Consider the following 17,058-nt stretch of genomic DNA (forward strand, 5'->3'; position numbering starts at 1 on the left):
TCATTTTAGATTTTCTTTTCCTTGAACTAGGGGAGAAGAGACAATGAAATTGTTTTGATATCCAAAGGCTTTTTTAACTCTGTGTTTTCATTTGGCTTGCTTTTAATTCCCTAAACAATTTTCTGTCTTTTCACATCTAACTGCAGTTACAAAGAAAGACAATAAATACTTTAAGAAATCTGATACACTATAAATGTAGGGCTCAGTGGGTAAAGAAGATCTAATGCTTTTGGCTGAAGAATTTGATGTGTCCAGCCAGCTCAGGGAAAACTTTGGAGCTGGCTGGGAAGATTCCCAAGGCACTGGTGTTTCTGAATGCAAGAAGGTCCTGATGCTCAGCTGTGCAGTGGGGTTTTGCTGTTCTGCTCTGCTGCATCCAAGAGCTGAATGTCAGGCTGGTCACCTCTGCAGTCAGACCACCCCTGTGTATCAGGATTCTTCAGCAAAACATTTCCTATTTCCCTTTTCAACCCAATGTATTTTCATGGAAAAGGAACTCTACCCATCCTAGCATAAATTAAGTTGCTCACTGCTCTGCATTACACAAGAGTATTGTCCTCTGGCACTTGTGTCACATCCTCAGGTGAGTGCAGTTCTGAATCAAAACACCTCCTTTGTTTTTCTTTCTTTTATTCTTTAGATTTTAAACTTAACTTGAGATATGAAAAGCAGCATTTGACACAGACCAAGCTAGGTTACATGGTTGGTTTTGTGTGTGCCATACTCCTAAATTGTGCTCTCTAGATTCTTTCTATAAAAAAAAAGCTATTGAAAAGAGATGCACATGGGTATTAACATGTTAGAGTGCTAAGTAATTTCAAGCAGATCACATTAAGAGCAAGAGAAAAACCCTAACTTGATGCCAGCAGGCATATATATTTAGATTTTTATAATTCTAGAAACATATGCACTTGTTTAACCTGTGCCTATGGGAGATGTGTATGTAAAAATACATTGAGTTTTTCAACAAAGTTCTTCTAAAACAAAAATAAAATGAAAAAACATTCAGCTATGAGATGAAACACTGTCTCAAAGAGATGAAAAAGGGAAAAAAAGGAAATTAAAGTATTTTCTTACCGCATCTTATAAATCCAGGTGTTAAACTTACCTTACATGACAACTGTTGAAGTCCATGCTGTGGCTTATGGATTGAGCTGCTGCATTTTTAAGTGCCTCAGCTATATTCTAATAAGAGCCAGTCCTTATCCTGTGTTTCCTCATTAGAAGAAGTCAGCTTCATTAGGTGGAACCTAAATGGCTCACAGCAGCCAAAAACAGGGTCAAAAGATCTTAATTTTCTCCCTGAAAGAGGACTGTTACTACTGAACACTTTCCAATAATTAAAACAAAAGGTCAGACTTCTGGTTGGTTGAATTTGAAATAATTTTTTTCTGTAGTCCTTATGGAATTCTGGATAAGTAGACTTTTAATGATAATCACTTTAATTTCATGGAATCCCTAGTTAAAGCTTGCATTTTTAATGTACCTTTCATGGCTTTCAATCCCAGTACAAATGCACATAAGAGATGACCTGGGCATTTGTATTCATTAGTATGACTATATTTTTAGGGTTGTGAGTAAAATATCTTAAATTTTTTGCTTTCAGGAGTTTCTTGATGCAAACTGTGATGGTTAAATATAGAAGAAATTTCATTATGCTTTAGGTTCTTTCTTCCCTCTGTCCCTTCTCTGTCTCTCAAACTGTCCCACTTCAGTCTGTTGTTCAGTTCTGCTAAATAAAAAAAAGGCCCAACAACCCTATCTTCAGCACAGCAATTTAAGATACTCTAGTTTTTAGTTTCCCCAACAGCTGCCAAATAGTTTATCACTCAAAACCCCCACATACATTTCACACATTATCATACATTTGAATATGGGCTGCAGAAGAAAAAACAAAAACAACTTTGTCTGGAAAATAGAAAATATTGAAGTTATTTTCTGAAACACATGTAATGCAAAATCTCCTTTAATTATACCTTTAGTAAACTTTCTGTTCAAAGGCTTCATATTCTTATCCAAGTGGCTGCTCTGCAGAATTCCCTCTCAACTCCCAAAGATTATAAATGTGAAGAGCCCCACTAACATTGTCCTTCTGATCTCTTCATTGAGATGAAAGCAAAGAGCTCCAAGGCATGAAAGTGGAATGCTAAAAGGGAGAATGAGAATGTCCTCCTTAAGTCACTTGTAATGCAGGAGTGACAAAGCCTCACTGCAAAGTTATAGAGTTTTTTTCAGGAAAGCTGAAGTAATTATAATATATGTATTACTTACAATGCATAAATTCTGACAAAAATCCAGTATGAATACTTCAACTGACAAAAACTTAATTCCTTAGATAATTCTAATCCTGCAAAGACATAGCCTTTAATATTACAGAAGCAGGTATTTGAGATGAACTGCTACAGGGATGGGAGTCAGAAAATCCAAGATACTAATTTTACTGTTGTCTGACATATTGTGGCATTAAGAGCTGGAAAATGGGTATTTTTCATACCAAACAAAACCTCAAAAATACATAAAACTAAATTAAAAAAAAAACACAAAATGACTCAATGCTTTGTATCAATACTTCAAAAGAATTAACAGAAGATCCTGATTTTTTTTTAAAGAATTTGCAAAATTTTTCTGCATGTTGAAATGTGACAAAATCCATCCTTTTTTCAGACTCTTGTGGAATTTTCCATAGGAAACAAGTTTTTGACAGGCTCTTTCTCACATAATGCACATGGTTTGAAAAGAGTGCACATTTATTTAGCACTGGAACAAGGAAGAAATGAAAGGTTGGCAGCAGTGCCTGGACAGGCCATTTCACTGAGATGACAGTAATGTGAATAATAAATGTCTCTCAGATGAAGGAAACAACATCTAACTAAAATAACCCAAAACTGTTTTCTCCATACAGTTAGGAGTCTCTGTTTTCTCTGAGATATCCTGACTACTGTTTAATAATATGTTTTAACCAGGAGATTACCTTTCTCCTGCAATAACATTAAGAACTGGAACTTCCATTGTCATAGTGCAATTCTACTTAAAATCCTGACCATTGCTGAAGGCAACCAGACTAGTCAGGCATGCTGTGCCCTTAAAAAGCTCTTGAAAATATGTGTTGATGCATCCACAGCCTTTCTGTCTCTAGAAAGTATTCTGTTACAAGTATTGTGGAGATGCTGCTGAGTTTAACCCCTGTTAAATGTGATTTTTCTGTAGCTACCACTTAGAAAAGTAAACAGGTATTTCTTATTATTACCTGTCAGTTTTTATGTTACCTGGCAACTCTCTCTGTGGAATTGAATTCATGCAGGTTGTGATGACTGGCTAACATAAGCAGCCCTCCATTGCTTTGAAAGAAGCATCTGTCTTGAGGGAATGATGTCTTAGAACATTTACAGGTGGCAGGCTGACACACAGGGCAGCAATCAGGGACACACAGGGCTCCTGCAGTAACCTCTTGAAGAAGCAGAAATGTTGTCAAGGAGTTTAATAAGCACAGTTTTCTAATGGGGAATAGTCTCAAAAATAACAACTTCTTGAGAAGTGATTGTTTTTCTTTGTCTTTTAGCACCAGAGATTTCCATGTTTGAGCTTGGCACGTGTGAGTGGCACAGAGAGGAGCCAGCTGAGCCTGCTCAGTGGGCACGGCTGCAGGAGCACAAGATTGCCTCCTGCTCCCTCCTGAAGGACCTGAGCAACAGCACTGAAGGTGGGGATTTAATTTAACTCAAAATTACTAGCTGTCCTGAAGAATATAGTGCTTTTTATGGCACTGTGGTGCCTCAATGCCAAAGCAGAACTAAACTACAAAAAATAATTGTATGTATTTTGTACTTATATTGGATTTTGTTTTAGCTGTTTCAACTTGAGCACTCCTGCTGGTAAGACACAAAATATTTTATTGTAAGAATTAATGAATATTTTTTAGGTATTCATTATATATTTTTACATAAGAGTTCCAACTATAAACTAATAAACTAAACTATATAAGCTATATAAACTATATAAACTATATAAACAAATAGTTGATTTATTCTCCAGTTTATTCTTTGTAAGAGATCTGTGCAAGAATTTGGTGAAATTAAGTTAGATCAAATCAAATCCATCTAATTATTATTCTAATTATTCTAGATAATAGTGTCATACCTTTAAAATAAATAAAATTAGTCCAGCTGCAATTTTAAGAAGTAAAGAGCATCACTTGTTTTTGAAGTCACTGTTTGGTGTCTGTGGGTTTATGGGAAAGGTTTTTGAAAGCTGAATGACTGTAAATCTCTAAGTGTTGTATTGTGAGATGGAATTGTCTTGCCTGCTAAGTGTTTGGCTTGTGAGCTGAGCCTGCCTTCAGAGGGGTCAAGTACTGCTAGTTGTAATAGCACAGTTTGTGATGCAGCTTTGAAGAACTGATATTGTGCAGATTACTGCTTGAACTTTGAACCCACAGAAATGGAGCACATCTCATTGATAGAATCAGAATGATTGTTGGATATTGTTTTTATTTAAAAAAAATTAAAAGTAAATTTTAGCATGCATTTCAATACAGTCTAGTAACCATAAGTCAAATTACCATTGAATAGCAAGGAAAAGTGCCTGAGTGTATGCACTATATTAAAACCAATTTTTGAAGCATAAAATAAAGCAGATTTTTTTTCCCCTTAAATGTGAGGAGAAGGCATATCATCTTCCAATTTCCACTGGGATATCTAACAGAAAAGAGACTTTTCATTTGATTTAATTGGAAAAGCCTCCTTGAAGGTCATTTGATCTGTGCCATACCTTAACATGACATCTTAAGGGCTGGTAACAGGTATTGGTTTCCCTTTGAAGGCAATACTGAGAAGAGAAAAGATATTGAAATTCTGTAAGGGCTTTTACAGGGCTATATTACAAGCATTGTCTATGGAAAGAATATATTTGGAATGTTTCCTGCATAGGTGCTTGGGCACTATTGTATGGATATGCAGAGGCAGCTGAATAGGCTGAATTTCCTCAACTACTTGGGGACATTCCCTGTGCTTCTAAGTCATAAAGAAAAACGAAAATGTGTGAAGAAACAAGCATCAAAACAACTCACAGAATTTAATTTATCATTGACATTGGAAAGTACTGAAAAATCTGAACTGTGATTGCTGACCTCTCAGTACATTCAGTATTTCTATTCATGTGTTGAGACATAAACTAAGAGGTTGAATATAAAAAAAAAAAAATCAAAAACTAAAGAAATGGTATGCAAAAATGCCCTGCCTGAGGGCTCAAACTTGCAATGCAAATAGAGCTTGACTAAGCTTTATATTCTGATTTTGATCAAAGCTTTCACTTCTAAAAATAGAAGAGAGGTGATAAAATTATAAGGAAGAGATCTAAACAATTATATTTATAAAGAAAAGATTTCTTATAGCCTTTGAATAATCCTCCCTTGTTAGTATCCCTAAATTTAATAAAATACTTTCTGTCCTTGGAAAACTTTTTTTCTTTGCTGCTTCATTGCTTTGTTTCTCTACTTTTATATTGTATGCAATTTATCTATAATTTTTCCTCTTAATTTCTCTAGTGTCAAAAGTTCTTACAGAGATTCTATATTCTGCTGTAACACTGTTCAGAAAATACTTTTTTTCTTGTTTCCTTTATTGATGTTTCATATATATTCTATTGTAGTTTTCACAGTTTGTTTCTTATACTGGATTAAGCAGAAGCAATCACAATGCTTGCATACAATGCATTCTCTAGAGGAGAGTAAGAATTCTTTTTTGGACACAGGATCATTCTGAATGCATCATAGGACTTTGATTTATCTAGAGCAGTGCTCTTGCTTTCTTGTCAAAAAATCATGTCAGCTCTTTGACCTGCTTTTAAAGATTCAAGTATTTGAAAGAGGAAAAGAATGTTAATTATCACTGGGCTCAGAAACTAAAATTGGTTTTATAATGGCATCAGAGAACTCTGAAGTTAGATAAACAACTGGTAGCATATCTTCTAGTGTTGCATATTTCTCATATGCACAAGGTAGTAGTCATAGAAGTATAGATGCTTTGTTCATGCCTGTCAAAGAGAAATATGGATTAAATATACAGGCTAGTTGTTGTGGCGTGAAATTACAAGCTTAATTCCAAGGAAACTTCACGAATATATTACAGTGTAAATCATTGCATAACACAAAGAGTAAACAGGAAACAAAAGGAAAAGAAAATGGTCCTTTATAGAAATGAGCATTTTTCTTGTTAAATGGCACTTTCTTCCTTTCTTCCTCCACTTTCTTCCTTGAGATTGTGCAACATTTGCATTTGAGATAAATTGTATTTAGAGAAATAAAAACAGAAACTGCAGACTTAAGACCTTTAATTAGTCCTTGTTTATTATTTTAAAAGTTGTTGCAGAAGGCAGCAAAATATTCAGTGACTCAGGAGGCAGGGGAAAGAGCTGATATATTTAGTAAAAAAATATTTAGCCTTTTTATTTCTGAAAACTAATAGACACTGAGGAGATGGAGAACTCCTTTAGATCTCTGTAGGAATGCTTTTATCAGGGCCAGCAGGTCAAGAGGAGCACAAATTGCTTTTCTGCTTCAGGTGGAAAGACAATATGCTTCCAACATTTTATTGCAGAAGTTCTGTCTGAGAAATAAAGACCTTGATTACAGATTGGAGTTGTGACTGCTTCCTGCAGCAGTAAAGCAGATGACCTTCTGTTTTGTTTTGTTTTTTTAAGCATTGCTTTAAAAAACATATTTCCTAGAAACCACAGTGGGAAGAAAGCCCAGTTTCCACGTATATTTGTCATTAGATATTGAATGGTTGTAAATGTCAGGAGGCTGAGCTGGGAGTTCTTGCAGGTTTTAGCATGCAAAGTAAAAACTTTGAGATACTATTGACTGATGTAATTAGTGGTTGCTGGGGCTATCTCTGAGTAGAACGAAGAAAAAAAAAATATATATATATATATTTAACAGGAAACAGATGACATCCAAGTCATAAAATCAGCATGATGATCAGAATTCATTCTTGCTGGGATGGGTCTTTGGTGTAATTACATGAGAGCAATCCTTATTTTTAAAGACTGAGAAAAAAAACTGCTTTGTGAAAAAGTGACCTTTATTTCCTTTCCTTTTATCTTCAGGCCATTTTGAGTGGTTAGAAGCTAATTACAATGCATTATATGAAAGGGCCCATCTAAACAGCACCACGTGTCATTGCTCCAGCAAGAATTGCCATTTTCAGTTTCACTACTCCATGGCAGACAGCAGTGATCTCAAGGCAGTACTGCTTGTGAATCAGGTAAGGAGAAATGTCTTCATTTCCAAAAGGTAAAGGTATGGCAGCCCAGGTGTTACCAGACAAAATGCAAGACACACCTGTTGCTGTATGCCTGTGTCCTGAGTTTGTGCAGAAAGTAACTTGGTACCATTCCACTGGTCTGTGCAATTGCAGAACCTGGGTGTTCACCATCTCAGCTATAAACTAATTCGATGGGTGAATGTTCTGCAATAACACTTCAAGGACAAACCCAGCTATTGCAGAATTAAATCAATTGCAGATTTCAGTGGGGGGAAATCTACAGTAGCAGCTTTCCTAGCCTTCTTCCTGTTATGGGAATAAGAAAATAGGTGCTTCTCTCAGTGGAGACATATTACAAAAGGAAGTTGTTGACTCAGGATAACTGGAAAGTCCTTGATTAAACACCTGCTTTACTTTGCCCAAGTATTAGTGCAGTAATTTTTCTATTCTTTTACTTGTTAGCAGATAAAAGAGCTCTGACAGAATGAAACACAAATGTCAGTTGAACATTGCTAACTATTTCCATCTTTCTTACCTCCCCTATCTTGTGAGACTTTCTAATATTAGACTGTTCTCCTTTGGAAGTCTGGTTTAGTAGGTTAATATTGATGCTTTGCACTGCTAATTAATGAAAGCAAGAGCACTAGAGCTGCTCTCATTAAGTTAATGGCTCTCATATCTTGATGCTGGAGTTGAATTCTTATCACCCAACCATACATTCATTTAAATATTAGATCCACTTAATTAACAAAGATAAGGACCTAAAACCCCAAAGTGTAACACAACCAAAAGTTCTTAAAATAAGGACAGGTAATGGAAATCATTTATTTCTTTCCAGTTGTGTCTCTGAATATTCATGAAAACAACTCCAGGCTTTCACTCACATTTCATTTATAAAAGCCAACAGTTGTATTTTTATGACCAATTACTGTGTCAGGGAATTGTAACATAATCAGTGTTCTGGTCAGGACACACAGAGTTTTGTGTCATAGTTCTTGCCAATAAATTCCCAGGTATGACACTCGCAGCAACCTCGAGACAGAACAGGAATATTGATTTCAGCAGTTCACCTAACTAGCATCAATGGACCCAATTTAAGAGTTTTATTTCCCTGAAAACAGAGCAAATTATGTAAGTGAAAACCATAAGAAAATTGACATCTGAGTTCCCACAGAACTGGGAGCCTAGATTGAATTATTTGATAAACTGATCCTTACATGCACATTAGAAGAACATTTTCTGGCACTTATTACATCAGTCCACTCTGTTTCCATAGATTCTCTTGGCCCTTTTATGTTTTAGGTATTGAATTTCTCCTTCAATCAGAAGTGTATTTATTGCACATAGACTTATTTAAAGCTGATGTGAGTTACTCATACTGCAAAATTTGTCAGAAAAATCTTCAGAAACATAAGGTTCTGCTGGTAGTTTCATGAAAAATAAAACAACCTACAGACTCATGTTTAAGACTTCTTAAACTGAAATGAAGGGAGAGTTGGCTTTTACACATTTTGCTACTGAATCATTAGGTTGTTTATGAAAGACAAATGAATCTTCAAAACCAGCAAATACTAAGAAACAGAAATGAGGGTCAAGTGCTTGTTCTGACCCTGGAAGACAATTGAGCTGCTGTCCTGGAACTCATTCAAAATAACCTCTCAGTTGCAGTTTCCTGCACATTTTATTGCTATATTTATTGATCAAAACTCTTGAATAACTCTTTCTAAATCCCAGCACTGTCAGGCCCGACACACCTGGAGACTGGATTGTACCCAATGAACAGTTTCAGTGCTGTTCTTAGAGGCAAGTGACACAGATGTTGTAAATTTATCCCTGACCTTCCTCACCCTTTCAACAGAGAGAGCAAAGATGAGTGAATATGTTTTCTAATATATTTTATAATATAGCCATTATGGTATGAATTGAAAGGCAGGGAATTTAAATTGCTCTTGGGCATGAAGAAGGATAAGGAAAACGGACTCCTTTTGTCAACAAAACATATTATTTACTTACATTTAACTTAGAGTCCATGATAATCTGCAGCTTTTCCTCTTTTATTGCTGGCTTGCCAAACTGCTCTTCATTAAACACTACTGCATTTGACCATTTGATTTTTCTTTCTTAATTGTGACTCATGTCTTTGAGCTTTGTCTTATTGGTTTGGAACTGATTTCTGTACACTGAGATGATTTTAAATGCAAATGATGTTCTTCAGAGTGCTTGCAATTCCTCCTAATATAGTATTATCTATATTGTTTTGAAATCTATTTTTCATCTAACTCTCCACACTTTCCAGTCAACTAGTCAGCACTATAATTATATCAGGCTCTGGAACAGACTTATGCAGAACTTTATTACGATTTTCTTTTGGTTTAATTGAAAACTATTGACATCTCCTCTTTGAAATAAACTCATATTTCTGTTTGCACATTTTATGGTAATTTCATCTACACCAAATCACCACAATTTTTTTAAAGCATGTGTTATCCGAGAATTGTTAAAAAACCTTAATAAAGTAAGAAATTTTTCAAGACTGTTTATGATGAAAAAAATCACACTGCTAAACACAACTTGCTCCTCATCATCAGCAGCTAATGTAGGTTTCTCAGCTTCTAATTCTCTAGCTGCTTACAAGGTTGTTAGCATTTGTTCCAGTGTCTTAAGAGTTGTTCAGCATCTTGGCTATAATTGCATGGTCTGTATTTATTCCTTAACTGCTAAATATGTCCTTTGTTCTGCCAATTGTCTAATTTCCTACACTTTTGCCTCAGGTATTCAGAGTTTGCTGTTGTCCACTATGCAACCTTTACTTAAGTTTGTGATTCCATTCCAGTTTTAGTACTTGTGGCTTATATGTATTTGTAACATTATTTGGCTATTCTGGTCCATGTCTGAATTCCCATTTGGCAATATAAACACAGAATCACAGAATGTCCTGTGAGTTGGAAGGTACAGACTAGCATCAGTGAATTCCAACTCCTGGCCCTGCATAGGGCACTCCAAGTGTTACACCATGTGCCTGAGAGCATTGTCCAAATGCTTCTGGAATTTTGTCAGGCTTGGTGCTGTGACCCCTGCCCTGGGCAGGTGTTCCAGTGCTCAGCCACTCTCTGGGGGAAGAATCTTTTCCTAATATCCAACCTAAACCTCCCCTGACACAACCTCAGCTGCCTCTCACTAGCTTCCTCTCCAGACTTTCACCATTCTCGTGGTGATTTCATTCTCATTCCCTCCTTTGGACATCTTTTAACAGTTTAATATTTTTCTTACACTGTGGCACCCAGAACTGCCCCAGCACTCGAGGTGAGGCTGCCCCAGTGCAGAGCAGAGCAGGACAATCCCTCCCTTGCCCTGCTGGTGATGCTGTGCCTGATGCCCCCAGGACAGGGCTGGCCCTCCTGGCTGCCAGGGCACTGCTGGCTCATGTTCAACGTGCCCCTGACCAGTTTCCCTTTCCATGGCACTGCTTTCCAGCATCTCATTCCTTAGTTTCTACATTCAATTGACAAAATTAACTGTCTGTTAACTGACAGATAAATTTTAACATTTTTGGTAAAAATGGAAACCAAATAATATAATGTAGACGCTATCATTTGCTGCTCATTAATTGTTTGTTACTCCTCTTAAGTAATGGGCTTAGCCTTCTTCCTTTTATTGTCTTAATCTTTACATCTCATGTGGCTTTGAAAAATACAGAAATTAAGCAATAAAAGAATTTCAATGCTTCTATGTGCAAGCATGTTTGTATCCTAATGCACTAAATTTTTTCTATGTTGAACAACACTTGCAAGGTCATGTGAGTACACCCCTCTGCAGAAGGAAAAGTTGATTAATCATTGTGGGGGAACAAATAAGCCTTCATTTTTAATGACTCTCTGAAAAGTAGGGACAAAATAATGGGTGCAGTTGCACAGCAGTGCCTGTATTGATAGAGAAATGTCAAAGAAAGATAAAAATGTTTTACAAATGGAGGCTTTTACAAAATCTCAGAAAAAACATTGTGGGGAAAAGGAAAAATTCTTGCCCATTTTAGCTTTACAAAAGGTTGTTTATTGATAGTAATATATCACAGTAAAGGGGAACAGAGTAAAGTTATCTTGAGCAACTGCTCCCCTACATTACCAAAATAAATCTTGAAGGAAAGTACTGGAAAACCAACACCTGCCATATTTTAGAAGAAGGCTAGTGACACAAGGAATATGCTAGAGGGTTAACTCATTTGTAGCAAAGAGGTGGAAGGATATGAAAAGCAGGGTGAACACCACAAGTATTGTGAGGAAGAGAAATTATATTGTTGACTTATTAGAGTTGTATAAAATCACAGGGTAAAATCTGCTTAAAATATTGGTTCATCTGAGAGGAATTACAGCTTTCAGTGTAGATAAAAATCCAATGAGGTCTGGTTACTCTACAGAAAACTCAAGTTTACTGCCACAAGCTATTTGTATTAAAATTAGCTTGGGAGAAAAATGGTCATGGGGCTGGGTTTCTAAGCTGTCTGAATGTGAACAAAATTATAGTATTGAGGTGTATCCAGTCAAATACACAGCAAATACAGTGCTCCTCAAAATACATAAAAATATGTTTGAAGGGTTTTTACATGCAGGTGGGGGGGAGCATGTTAAGTAAAAGCAGAAATTTAACCACAAGCTATGGTTTTAACCTGCCATGCAGCATGGTTCCTAGTACATCATCCTTTTCTCTGTATATATGTGCCTAATATAGGCTTATAGATTTCCTTTGAAAGCTGAATTATTTAGCAAAATAAAGCAAGTTTTACACAGAATGAAGTGTCCTCAATATTGAAAGACTTTTGCTTTGTAAACAAGTGGACAAATACATCCTATAGTAATGTAGAAACTCACAGCTGACTTCTATTTCTGAAGTCAAGTATGCCATTTTCTTTATCCAATTTGATCTGTTCTGTCATTGAGTGTTTGAAATTAGCATATTGCCTTGGCCCTGCCCTGCAGTTTTCCAAAACTGATCTTTGAACACATGTTCAATGGGGATTTAATCTTCCAGCTTTGCTAATATAACAGAATGGCCTTGGTAGGAAAACAGCATTAATTGTCTGCACATCAGCAATCATATCAATGTTGTTCTGCTGGCTCACAGCCTACCAAGCAGTAGACAGCACATTTCTCCTCTCTTTTATATTATAAAATAGGAAAAAATATAACTGTCCTTGTCTATAGTACTGATAACATTTCACATGCCTATCATAACCCCTTTTATTAATCTCCTGTAAGATAAATTCTTTTTATGCTTTCAATTTCTCTTCATGCAAGAGACTCTCCATTTCTCTTATCCTGCTTTGCATCTTTTTCTGAACTGCCACCAATCCTGTAATATCCTTTGTGGAAAAGGTATGACCAGTATTTTTCAGTTTCCTAAAAGTAGTCTCAATATTGATATTTTTAATGATAGGTCTGTATGCATAGCCTATATTAACTTTTCCTGCAGGTTTTTTCTGTCTTTCTGTTTTGCTCTATTTTGCAACTGCTTCTTGACAAGGTTTTTTGTGGGTATATAGAGTTCAAATTTCTGCCTTTCCTTTATGCTCCAGTATGTTCCAAGCAGGATCATGACCAGAGGCAGAGTGAATGTGAGATAGTTTTGCCAGATTATTGAATGAAAAGGGCTTGGAGTGCTTGCATAAAGGGAACCTCACCATATGTAGCACTCTTCCTGTTATCCTTAGGAGGTGGAATGAAAATGGGAGGATTAAGGTAAGTCAGAGCATGATTAAAGTTGTTAGGTGTGCTCTGTGTGCTTGCTTTACAGATTGAAAACAAAAAAATAGTTTTTAGCACAATTGATTGGGTAAATCCAGCAGACCCAAAATTCAGTTCTAAGTGAAATAAATCTAATTAATTATACAACATAAGCAGTTATTTATGAAAAGGAAACTTATGTAGAGAACACCATGGAAACATATTGTTTAATTTAGCAATAACACAACTTAATTTACATATTAATTAACTTTAATTCTACCAACTCAACTCCTGATAATTATATTATTAGTCTGTTTAGTCACAGTAAACATGTGTTGTTTCCCCTCTCCAATAGACCTCATTGCAGAGATTGCAAGTGAATATGACAAACTCTATTTTTTCACATAGAGAAACTTTGTATATTGTGGTTGTTTTGCTGGGAGATGAAAAGACGGAGGACAAAAAATGGCCTTGATAACTCCTGGAGGAATAAAAATTACCTTTATAACATTGTTTTCTACATTTTACAGGAGGAGCACGTCTTGTGGGAAACCAGCATCTTGACTAAGAAGGAATGGGTCAAAATGAATATACAGCTACCAATAGGGGTGGAAGATATAAAGGTATGAATGAAACAGGCTGAGTGAAATGTGTTCAGGTTTTGAAGATGCATTACTTCATTGCTTGTAAATCTTCTAGGAAGCCTGAAAATCTGTTAAAAATGTGTGTATTTTGAATGTCTTGCTATTTTTTCATTGCTTTAATATGAGTAAATCTCTGGTTGTAGCTCAAGGAAACATTTACACAAACATGAATACAAAAGCTGCTGGACTTGAATAAAGTGCAAGAAAATGAATACAAATCTCATCTGATTCTAATTAGTCATCTGAGTCCACCTCAGGAATTACCAACTCATTTAAATGTATATATATATTATTAAGTAAGATGGTGTAAATGATTTTGTGGAACTTCAGTAAAATGATGTAAACCACTAATTGGGAAGATAACTTCTCATTGAAATTTCAGGCACAGAGATAAATGCTAAGTTGTAACTACTTAATTTTTATACTAATGTACAAGTTTCCATTTTAAATAACTTTTCATTTATAGTTTTTCTTTTTGTAGTTCTGTAAATATCCATTATATTTTACTGTTTCAGCAATCAGCTGAAAATATAATCTCTATGAAGGGACAAAAACTAAGCCTACTGCAGGAATTGATGTTTTTCAGTTCCAAGTGTGTGTTTTTGCCTGTCTCTCCTTTTCCCATGAGGACAATTTTGAATAAACAAGCAGATGTGTAATTAAGCTATCTATAGTATCTAAAAATAAATAAACAAATGTCTACTTAGATTGTATGTGCATAAGTAGGAAGCCAAAACTGTGTATTCTTGTACAAAGAGTGCAAGGATCCCTTGTACTTAGGGAAGTAAACATACTACCTTTAAATTTGTGCTTATTTCATATTTTTACCACAGCAATCTGTTCTTTTTGAACTGGTAGAGAGGGAATGGAAAGTGTTAGAAGACTTTTGTCATTTTAAAGAAATTTTCTCTAGTGGAAGACAATGACCTATAGAACTCATGTTTTAGAAAGAAAAATGCCTCTTGAGACTTCACTCCCACCTAATTCCCAGGCTTTGGGGAGTGTGCTAGACCTTCCTGCTTATGTCCCAAATCAGATCTGTTCTAGTTTTCTCCTGTTTTGTCAGACACTCTTACACAGTGCTGACCCTTGCACATAACACTTTTTCTGAGACTCACACTTCAGTCACGTCCCAGCCTGTCAAAACCCACAAATCCATTTTTATTTATTCCTCCAACTCCTACTCTTTTTTCTCAGTCCCTTCCTTTTTATTGCCATTCTAATCTTTTTGACACATCCAAGCTTTCTTCCTCCTGCTTGCTGCTTTAACTCAGATAAAAGAAACCTGGAGAGCACAAATGGGGTAATTTCATTGCTTGGAGAGCCAGCAGAGCTGGGCTCCACTGTGGCCAGGAGCAACAGATGCTCTGGAATTCCATTGCTATAAATCAGCATGTGCTAAATCTGCTCAGAGCAAGGCAACCCTGTCAGAGAGAGAAATGCTCCCTGAATCTCTGTGTCTATGTCAATAGCAGTAAAATAAGCAGGGTGAGGGCACAGGCCCAGGATTGGTGTGTGATTGTCCAAATAATTAAAACTTCAGCATGGTTTATAGAAGGGTTTTGACCAAAGCAAATTGGCCACCTCCAATCCAGTGCCCAGAACAGTTCCAGGATTACAAGCAGGCAGGGACCAACCCCACAGCAGAGACTGGGTGCATCCATTTTATTTTAAATGATGAAACAGTTATCAGTTCTTAACAGTTATCAGTGCCAGTTAGTGTCTCAGGACAGTCCCCAGCCCATTTTATGCATTTGTAACTAGAAATTTTCTCTTGAGTATCTGCAAAATGAGGTTTTGAAGACACTTCAGAAAGGAAGATGGAGTCTTTGAGACATTAAATTTCAAGACACTTTTCTAAAGCACAGGGACATCACTAATTTTTAGCTGAAGGCTCATGAGATTAGGAGCTTTTCTTTAAAACAGATTTTTTTTTAAACTTTGTTCTCAGAATTAATTAAACTTCATCTTAAAATTTCCCATAAGTTTAACCTCAGATAGTCATACAAAATTTTAGATTCTGATTTGAAATTTATCACGGTTTTGCAACGAAAATTATGCAGTGCTTTTTACACCTAGAACTGTTTTGTGTAAATAAAAATCAGTTTCACTACATTGTCTGATAATGCAAATATTTTAACTGCAACCATTTACAGCTTGTGTTTAGAGGAGCTCTCCAGAGCAGGGCAGGTTTCATCTGCCTGAATAGCGTCCAGCTCCTGGATGCTGCTCCATCAGAGCTGGAAGAGCCCACCTGCAGGGATGGGCAGCCCATGGTGCCTGGACCAGCCTGTGACTCCCACCTGGATTTCTCTGATGGCAGCAATGAGGACCCAGCCAGCTGCTGTGAGTGAATCCCACTGCTTTAGAGGGACACCCTGCTGGGGAGTGCTGGGAAACCAAAACTTTTCTGTTCAACAAATCACTATAAATTCATGTCTGTGTAACAAATCGCCGTTACAGTGATTTCTAATCACTAGAAAAAATATCTCAAATTTATACGGCTTCCCTTCCCCAGGATATTTAATGATGTACAGGTTGGTGTGGCTGCTATACTTGGCCACAACAGAACCTGGCTAGCTGAGGAATATGTGGCATAAATATAGAGAGACACAAATGATGGAGTTGCCTCAAAACAAAGAACTTTTAATGTAAAAATAACAGAGGTAGAAACCACATGGTACAAAGACAACCTACAAAGGAAACCTCCAAAGACCTTAAAACCTGGAAAGCACAGGGGTATATAGATAAGGAACAAAACCATATATGTAGCTTGCCATTAGCCAAGCACATATTGAAATCAAGAACAGCATTTTATTTATAACAAACTAGAGAACATGTTAGTTCCCATGAGACAACTCTTCCCTCTATGCCCTCACCACAATGTGAAAGGATGTCCTTCCTCCTAGCCAGGTGTCTCCCAGGGGTCAGAGCTGATGCCCTCTGCATCTGCAGGTGAAGCCAGCTCCCTGTCCACCTCAATTTCCACAAGTTAGAGAAAATGTTCATAGCATTTCCTTCTTTCCAGTGCTTTGTGTTCTTCTCTGACCTCATCATTATGTGTCAGATACAGCTAGCAATTTGTTTAATAATCTGCTGAAATGCAGCATTTACTCTATTTTTGCTTAAATATATTCCCTACATACCACTTTTATAACCTCTACTTCCCTAATTTGCAAGGGAATGAAATCTGCCTTGGGATTTGTTGTTTGAACAGTTCTCTAATTTAGACTGTTTGTGTGAATTACTGTCAGAAAATGCATTAAGTGATGTGATATTTGTACTGTGATACAAATCACCACAGAATTGGGCCACTGTAGTTCAGAAGCTACATCTTCATTATATTTGCAGCTGAAGGTAAGTTTGTTTAGAAGCCACAACTGTACAATCAAGAGTAAAAAGAAAATAACTAAAATTACTGAAAAAAATCTGTAA

At 36.4% G+C, this 17,058-nt stretch overlaps 1 protein-coding gene across 1 annotated transcript in view; it reads left to right on the forward strand.

The window, feature by feature from the left end:
• The window catches only part of MALRD1 (MAM and LDL receptor class A domain containing 1), a 230,720-nt gene that overhangs the window by 10,615 nt on the left and 203,047 nt on the right, over nt 1-17,058 (forward strand). The window contains 4 exon segments of the mRNA XM_056482973.1: nt 3,560-3,700; nt 7,105-7,262; nt 13,510-13,602; nt 15,780-15,969. Of these exon segments, the coding sequence (XP_056338948.1) occupies nt 3,560-3,700; nt 7,105-7,262; nt 13,510-13,602; nt 15,780-15,969 (582 nt within the window).

The sequence above is a fragment of the Oenanthe melanoleuca genome, chromosome 2 (genome assembly GCF_029582105.1).
Source record: "Oenanthe melanoleuca isolate GR-GAL-2019-014 chromosome 2, OMel1.0, whole genome shotgun sequence".
NCBI classification, from domain to species: domain Eukaryota; kingdom Metazoa; phylum Chordata; class Aves; order Passeriformes; family Muscicapidae; genus Oenanthe; species Oenanthe melanoleuca.